The following is a 9,382-nucleotide window of genomic DNA, read 5'->3' as shown; positions in this document are numbered from 1 at the left end:
TGTACATGTGCGATAATGTGTAGGGCTGTTTTTGAACTACCGTGCAATGTGTAAATTCAATGTGTATGGTCATTGGTTTACAACATCATTTGTGTCTTCAACCAGTTAAAACATACACACATTCAAAACAAATAGCATGAAGTTGAAGGAGATTTTTGAAAATGTAATTCATAGTGATTAATGATCCATAAATATACAAATATAAATAGATTCGACATAATAATATCAAGAAAATATGTAAATTGGCATATACACTAAAATGAAATTTCAGAATATGAAAGGAAGGTAAACACTCGAAGAAAGAGATGATGATGATCAAATATCTTCGTCAGTTGTTTATATGGACTTCAACCCAAATGGAAAATGTAGTTGTTCAAAGGGTTATTTGCGGTGTTCAGACTTTTACTTTGAAGGAAATGAACGTGTAATGACCGGAAGTTTTTATGTCAGATAGTCTTGGAGCTCGGTCGAAGTCACAGGTGTCTTGTTATCTTCTCTCCCTTCTATTCTTATATTCTTGTGTTTGTATTATTTTATAGATCAACATGGGCGCTTGTATGGCGCTATGTTCCATGGCCAGTTGTGTAAGTACATCTTTATCCATCCGTTTTTGTTGTGTCGAGTCGGCTCTATTTTTGCATATCAGCTCCCGCATTCATAATAATAGTCTTGACTCATAGCCTATGTCTAATAATGAAGCATATTAACCCTAGATTACTTTTTATAAATATAATGTATAACACACGATGCAGAAAAAAAAGTGCAAAGGTTTACGAGATGATGGTTTGAACCATCATCTCGTAAACCTTTGCACTTTTCTAAGCAAAACAACCTAAACGTATAGACTTAATCGTGTTTATCGTGGTTTTCGTTTAAAGCAATTGCGAATTGGTCTGTGGTATGTGCCTCATAGGATAAATATATGATGACTCTTCCTTGTTCCTGTTCCTGCCAGGCCTCCTGCCTGTGCGGGTCAGCGCCCTGTCTTCTGTGCGGCTGCTGCCCTTCCTCCAACAGCTCCACCATCACACGCCTGATTTTCTCATTCTTCCTGCTCCTCGGCACCATAGTGTCTGTCATAATGATCCTCCCTGGGATGGAGGACCAGCTTCGAAAAGTGAGGCTCCTGAATGTCACACATACAACAACATCCTATCAAAGGGGTCCCAAGGATTTGCAATGCATGGCCACATTGTTTCTTGCTTGTGTTTTATGTGACATTACGTGTGCAACAAATAACAAACTGCACAATATAATTGGTTGTCATGCAAAAATATGGGTTATAATAACCCATATTTTGGAGATCATGTTGGAATCTTTCTGTCAAAGAAATCAGAAATGTTTAAGCTATTGTTTGACTTCCGTTTGTTTTTCGTTCGCTAGATACCAGGGTTCTGCGTGGGTGGAAACAGTATACCTGGCCTTGATAACCTCGTGGACTGTGATGTCATCCTGGGCTACAAGTCGGTGTACCGCATGTGTTTCGCCATGACCTGCTTCTTCTTCTTCTTCTCTGCTATTATGATTCAAGTCCGCAGCAGCAAAGACTGCCGTGCTGCTGTCCAAAATGGGTAGGTAATTAGTTACGACATATGATTTGATATTTCATGCATCTTTGTTCTGTTGTATGCTAACATATCCATATCCACAGCAGTTTGGCCATGTGTGATGCTATTCAATAAAGTTATTATTTTTTGTGTCCTAGATTCTGGTTCTTCAAGTTCCTGATGTTAATTGGGATTACAGTAGGAGCCTTCTTCATCCCTGATGGAATGTTTCATACTGGTGCGTTGTTTGTGCTTAACTGATTCCATTAAAATGATTGCAGGGCGGTAACGAGGGGGCGGCATTAGCTCAGGAGGTAGAGCGGGTTGGCTGGTTAAAGCAAGGTTAGTGGTTCGATCCCCAGCTGGTTCGAGTGTCTTGATGTCCCTGAGCAAGACGCTACACCCTAATTGCTCCTGACTGGTTGACTCCATCGTCGGTGTGTGAATGTGTGCATGAATGGGTGAATGTCAGTCAACACTGTAAAGCGCTTTGGATAAAAGCACAATATAAATGAGGACCATTTAACGGCAATGAACTTCTGTTTGTAAAAGGCTTCTTCATCACTTCGACACAAGACACAAGAACATTCTCTACTAAACTGCCATTGTTGTGTAATTTCAGGGCTTCAATCTATGCCAGGTTGTTTCATTAAAAATGAAATACAATAGACACCACTGGCAGTATTTGTTAGTTTTATACCATCCCCTGATAAGGCAGAAAACAAGATGGGCTTTGATGAATAGGTTGTCTGTTCCACAGTTTGGTTTTACTTTGGAGCAGTGGGATCGTTCATCTTCATCATCATCCAGCTCATTCTCCTCATCGACTTTGCCTATTCCTGGAACAAGGTGTGGGTGGGGAACGCTGAAGATGGGGACAATAAGGGCTGGTTTGCAGGTACTCGATTGAAATTTCATTTTTTTCTTAAATGTCATATATATATTACATTACTCTTAAATTACTCTTGGTTGTCTTTTACATTGAGGATAGTGATTTGCAAATGTATTTGCAAAGCAGGTAGATGTTTAATGCATATGTTTGACCCTTCAGGCTTGCTGTCATTCACGATCCTCCACTACGCGCTGGCGTTCACAGCGGTGGTGCTGTTCTATGTGTACTACACCAAGCCTGACGACTGCACTGAACACAAGGTCTTCATCAGCCTCAACCTCATCTTCTGCGTCATCATCTCCGTCGTCTCCGTCCTGCCAAAAGTCCAGGTACACTCATTCATTCCCTGGTGAGTTACTCTTCAGAGGATTTCAAGTCAGGATGTTTTTCGGCAGCAAGAATGTACTGAGGGTCTACCAATTTTTACTCATAGATTTAAATAACTACAATAATTTGGCGGTTGTAACAATGCAGAAATGTTTCCAGACCTGGCCTTTGTGTTATGGCCCCTGGAACTATCCAGCTGAGATGTTGGCCCAGCTAGGCAATTACATAGTACATATTGCATATATATATTACTTTGTTTATTGTATACACCAGAATCAGAGCATCAAAACTTATTTTGTGGAGGTAAAAGTACCCGAATTCTTAGCGATGCAAAGTCCAAAAAGTATTTCTACTAGGAAATTATGACCAGGAAGTGACAACTACCGGGATGTGTGTGTCACTTCTCATTATGATTTTAGGAAGCTCAGCCTCTCTCTGGTCTACTTCAGTCATCTCTTATCTCCCTCTACACCATGTATGTCACTTGGTCTGCAATGACCAACAATCCAAGTGAGTCGATGTTTTTTGTGCTCTTAAATTCCTAACCCTAACAAACAAAGGTGTTGCACGTTAATTCAGTTTACTCTCTGTAAGTTTGATTGTGTTCACTAGTAGTTTGTTTGCACACACTTTCTGATAAACTTGTGTGATGTGATCCATGTGCCATCATGTGATCTATGCTACCCCAAGTGTTTTCTTTTGGGACACACTGGAGTGAATGTATGCTTAGTATATAATGTGGGAAAATTGCTTAACAATTTCACTTGGTTACATTTGTAGATTGTGTTGTTTTTTTTTGGTAGGTAATGTTTTTTTAAATAATATAACATAAATATGGATAATGGTCATAGCACATAATGACCACTAGAGAGCAGTACACCTTGCACATCATTTAATCTGGTGAAAGGAGTTTGCCGGTTTTCTTAGACCCCGGTTATTGTTGATATTGTCTATTTAAAACAGCCATGATTTTTGTTCAATTCACCCACTCACAGTGGGCACCATTAGAAAAAAACGACCATACCAGGGCAGTTTGTGTGCGCCATCTTGTGGTGGACAAAGCAAAGCGACAGCTATGGGAGCTGCTAAACACTTGTTTGGAATAGAATGGATGTCAGTGGCTTGACAACTGCCCAGTTTCAGATGGTGTACATACCTTGAGAGGGGGTGAGTGACAAAAATGTCTGATTTACATCTTGACATAGACACCATCGACAACTAACCTGGGGATTTGGGATTTTAATACACGGTGTAAAGACACTATGCCCCTTCTTTTTTAAATTCATTTTTCAAATAATGTAATGCATTTTGTGTGTTTGTGCATGTGCGGGTGTGTTCAGATCGTAACTGTAACCCTAGCCTGCTGAGTCTGGTGTCCAACATGAGCTCTTCCCAGCCTGCCCCCGGCACCAACCCAGAAACCCTGCAGTTGTGGGACGCCCAGAGCGTGGTGGGCCTCGTCATCTTCCTGTTCTGCACTCTCTATGCCAGGTCAGTGCCGATCCCGGGGCTGACCCCCTCTGGGTCGACCCCACCTGGGTCGACCCCCTCTGGGCCGATCCCCTCTGGGCCGACCCCCTCTGGGCCGATCTCGTCTGGGCTCGGTTGTATCGATTTTGTTGTGGAAGTTGGAACATGCTTTGTTGAGATTAACCATCTGCGGTTATGGACAAATGATAATGCTCACTAACCTTTGTGACGCCTAGCCACTCTGCACTCTCTCCTTTTAACTTATTATCTCCCTCCCCCACCCCCAGTATCCGCTCCTCCAGCAACACTCTGGGAGGAGTGCACTAGCTAGTGACTAGTAGTGTTGGAACGTACCCCTAACTCCACTCTGTCTCCCTCTCTCAGTATCCGCTCCTCCAGCAACACTCAGGTGAACAAGCTGATGCAGACGGAGGAGGGGGGAGGCTCCAGGGGGGAGGGTGTGGTAGGGGAGGACGGCCTCCTGAGGGCCGTGGACAATGAGGAGGAGGCGGTGTCCTACAGCTACTCCTTCTTCCACTTCCACCTCTGCCTCGCCTCCCTATACATCATGATGACTCTGACCAACTGGTACCAGTGAGTACTCCACCCTGACCTCTGACCTACTGGAGACACCACTGGGTTCCTGATCTCTTATCTACTGGGGACCTGATCTCTGACCTACTGGAGACACTACTGGGGTGCTGACCTCTGACCTACTGGAGACACTACGGTGGTCCTGACCTCTGACCTACTTGAGAACCCTACAGTGGTCCTGACCTGCTTGAGACTCCAGGGCTTTCCCCAACTAAGTGGTCCCTTAGTTGACTAAAAGCAAACCTTCCCAACTATAGTCATACATATTTTTTCCAGTTGTGGGTTTAAATCTGAATCATTGATCTATTTAGTTTCTACATTTAATTGTAGTTATTCTTAGAAATGCAAGAATTACTCAAACTGTAAACAAATAGGCGGTCGAAAATGAATGGGTTGACTGCGTTTCTTTCAACTGGTGCACCAAAATAATCTGCCGTAGTACCAAACAATTTTCGTATCGAATGTCATTGTGAATGTGTATTTTATACTGCGTTACACCCACACTGGATCTTTTTTTACCTGCTTTTTACTGATCTAGATCTAGCGGGATTCACTTCTATTTTAACCTTACATCAATTGGGGACATTTTGAAACGTGAGAAGTATTCGTTTTATTTTGTTTCAGTATGGCTGCTGTTGGGGCAGGGTATTTGTATTTCGCCTTATGGGAAGAAACATTCACGAATTGAAGGTTCTATATCAGTAACAACCATTTTTGACTGCCAATACCATATATGTTGCGACTCTGTAAATATTGCGAGTCTGTAAATATTGCAATCAGATATTCCCATTTTTTTTTTTTTTTTTGGAGATTTTTATATTTTGTTTAGTTTAACTTCTGGTTCTACTGGTCCAGCCATTTTTTTTATGAATGTGGTCAAACAGAACAGAACGCAGTTGATGCCAATTGAGTATCACTCTCCCTCCTTTGTATTCCAGTAAGGACTCAGCAGACCCAGATAAGTTGTAGTTGTATGAGTGGTGGTGCCTTTCTTTCTGAGACGTTTCTCTCTGCTGGTCCCTAGGCCAGACACCAGCGTCCAGAAGATGGGCAACAGCATGCCGGCTGTGTGGGTGAAGATTGCGTCCAGCTGGCTGGGCCTGGCCCTCTACCTCTGGACTCTCCTGGCACCGCTCGTCTTCCCCGACCGGGAGTTCAACTGAGCCACCACCGCCTCTCTTCCTTCATCTGGTGGTTGTCGTCTGTCTGCCTCTTCCTGCCGTAGGACATCAAGACGTGTGAAGGATCATATTATGGTACTTAGGATGTAAATCTCCATGCTCTTTTATCGTTTTTTTTGTGTGTGTTTTTATTCTCTGGTTGTCTGTTTATGTGTTTCTGTCATTATATTTCAATCATATTCAATCATTTCAATCACATAGGACGAGTAGACTGGTTTTCATTTGGCAACAATATCTTTGTTAGCTTGCATGCCTTGTCAGATCTCTGCAGTGGACCGCGTACTCTACGCCTCGTGTTTGAGTTGGGAATCCCCTCTTCAGAACATACCAGGCCGTGACTGATTGGGCCATTGCTTATGAGTCTTGCTTATTGGCTGACGTCATCAGTGCTGTGGCTTCCAGGGACGACCCCAGGGTCCCCCTGAGTGTGACTGTTAGATAAGGCTGGGCTGACACGCCCTGACCAAACAGCTCCTCTTGCCGCTAGACGCTATCAGAGCAATGCGTGAGAGAGGGGTTTAGTTTACCTTTCCATTTGCTTAGCATGGGTTCATAAGGGCTGTGAGGGCCCCTCTGGGTCCTGCCATACGCCCACATCTGTGCTTATAGACATTTGGGGCCCCCTAAGGGTGCTCCATATTTAGCGTGGCTCTAAGCCGATATCTCTTGTTAACCCTGACGACTGATGACTAGAAGGAGATCAACTCTGGATCAAGTTCAGGCTTTACGTCTTGTTAATCAAACCATGGCTGTTGTTCCAAGTCTGGAATGCTCAATGATCTTTGGTGCTTCACTACTACTCTGAATACATCCCAGATCAGCCTGGAGTTCACCTCTCCTCTGAGTACAGATGGAGCCTGGACTCTGGTTGCTGAGTCAGTGGTAGAGCAACACACACATGGGTTAGTTTGTTCAGTGGATAGTGTTCTGGGTCTCACAGGAGCCCTCAGTAATAATGCCATTGTGTGCTCTTCATTCAGAACACTAGTTTGTGGTCAAGAAGTCCATTTCACAGCCACGTTACCAGATGCCTACGATTCACAATACTACTTAAAAAGGGACATGCAGCATCTCAAGAACATATAGAGGAAATAAATGGTCAAGATCTAACTGATCGTTTGTGGGTAAAGTGATTTTATGCATAATGTATTTACCTTTTTATGAACAGTAATGCAATAGTTATTACATTTTGTAATTTAAAAATAATATTTGTCAGAACAATATGAATATGATTGTTAGATTGTTATAATTACACGTTGAGTATTTAGAAGAAAATTCTAACATTTCAAATATTTGTTTCTCTGCTGGTGGAAGTATTGTAGATTGTTATTAACAAGAGTGATGAGTTGAAAATGTGATGTTATGATGTGTCAAATACAGATGTACGACGGCTGCCTACTCCATCTAAATGGTGTTTGCACAAATTATTCACTTTTTTTTCTATAGGGAGAAGGTCTCCCAAAAAACGATGAAGTGCCTTCTTGTCTGCATTTCAACATGAATTACTATTTGTTTAGTTTGGAACTTGGCCTTCATATCGTGGAAGAGGCAACTGTTGCACGACATAAGGCTAAGACCTTGCCATGTGTATAATATAGGAATTGGTCATGCACATTTAGTTCAAATAAATACCTTTCAGGCAAACCTTTTTGCTTTGGTCCTCTGTCAGTTTGAATTTAGCCCTTTAGTTTTCCACAGCATTCCTACTTCTATCCACCAGGTGGAACTAAATATCTTCCAGGTACACTTCGTTCCCCTTGTCATACTGTAACAATCACAAGACAACTCTTTTGAGCTTCCCTGTAATATTGAATGATCTGCGCCTTAAAAAAACTGCTTCAGCCAAAAATAATATGAGGCATTTCCTTTCTAGTTAATGCTTAAGGGCGTCTCTGTTGACCATAACCTGGAGTTGAGGAGCAGGGCATGAAGGACTGCCTCTAAACAAATGAAGTAACACACAGCCATGGTGCAAGGGGCGCCGATCTACTGATGGATCGGCTTGCTATGTCTCCGCTGCCGCACCCCTGAAAGATTTGCTTCGCAAGCCGCATCTAATCTAATGAACTCCACGGACTTACCTCAACAGATTAGTTGTGAAAGGTCAATGCCCTAACTTGAACTCTGACCTTATCAGTGACTAGCATTGGAATTAAAACATTTTCTAAATATAATGTCGTCCTGTGATAACTAACGTGACCTATAAGCCTTCCATGGTTATACATCTGTGATGTGGACACAGTGGGGCGATCTGATGTGGATGTCAGTAATGAATGCATATTCAGTGTATAATCTCATGGACCATCTTTGTCTAAAGCCATTGGTGGGGTAAGCGAGGCCCACAGGGAATGTGTGAGCTGCCTCTTCTAGCGTCACAGGGACGGAGCACTGTGTATCACACACTTTACTATGAGCTTTCATCTTCATTTGACAGTGAGACACGGCTTGTTGACTCTAGCTGCTCCAGTCACTAAATCCAGGTGGCAATGTCTGAAAGTCTTATGGACACACTGCCCGCTCTGGCCCTCCTCCAACCCCAGCCTCCTGCCAGCATATCAGGGAAAACTGTCATGACCTCACGTTTTGACAGCTGATCGTGTGACTCTCCTTGTGGTTACAGTAGTATAAATATGTACTATTGTAGAGTTATTTACTACAGTTACTAAAGGAGGCATTGCTATAGTTTAGATTTTTCCATTGTTATTATTAAGTGTTTCTTATTTGTCGCTGTTAAACCAGGAGTGGGCCTACTGGTCTATATGTACCTGTCAAAGTGAATGCTATAATGCATTCATGCATTTCTAATGCCGAGGCTTCACCTGTTCCGATGACTTCTTCAGTCAAACCACGGAGAGGAGGAAACATCTGGCAAGCAATTTGCTACTGTGTTTGAAAGTCAAACGCTTCTGAAATTTCAGAAGCCTTGTATTTCCCCCCCCCCCCCGTCCTCTTGTTCACTGCTCTGGGTGAGCAGATAGTGTGAGCAGAGTGGAACAGCCAACAGAGTGGAAGTCCGTCCACCATGGTAGCTTTTAGTGCACATGGCCTGACTGATACAGCCAGTCAGCCAGGTAAAAGCTACCACAGAACAACACCCAAACACATATCTATATATCAGTACATCTTGAATAATTCGTCCTATCCTGACTTGATGTGATAGATTTCCCTGGTCAAAATTTCCTAGAAACGTCGTTAGGTTCCTTGTAACCGACACATTCCTGCAGCTCGGCCAAACACAACAGTCTCAGACTCCAACACAGGGTTCCTCAGTCCCCGTGATGTTTGTGTGGTTTTTCTCCTCAGTGAAATTGCTGCTTTCTTACATGCTGCTGGTCTCGCTCTGTGTTTGCCTCACAGAAAAGGATTCCCTC

General features: G+C 42.9%; 1 protein-coding gene across 1 annotated transcript; it reads left to right on the top strand.

Moving 5' to 3' along the window:
* The first annotated feature begins 445 nt into the window (after positions 1-445).
* On the top strand, positions 446-7,649 carry serinc2l (serine incorporator 2, like). The gene is made up of 10 exons (XM_084471635.1): positions 446-584; positions 956-1,117; positions 1,384-1,571; positions 1,706-1,785; positions 2,308-2,445; positions 2,599-2,768; positions 3,186-3,276; positions 4,107-4,257; positions 4,621-4,830; positions 5,855-7,649. Exons 1-10 carry the CDS (start codon positions 546-548, stop codon positions 5,991-5,993), a joined length of 1,368 nt encoding a protein of 455 aa, XP_084327761.1. The 5' UTR covers positions 446-545; the 3' UTR covers positions 5,994-7,649.
* Positions 7,650-9,382: the final 1,733 nt, after the last annotated feature.

The sequence above is a fragment of the Micromesistius poutassou genome (assembly GCF_964030765.1).
Source record: "Micromesistius poutassou genome assembly, chromosome: 8".
Lineage (NCBI taxonomy): Eukaryota > Metazoa > Chordata > Actinopteri > Gadiformes > Gadidae > Micromesistius > Micromesistius poutassou.
Note: the sequence above shows the minus strand (reverse complement) of the source record. Positions and strands in the feature narration are given on the sequence as shown.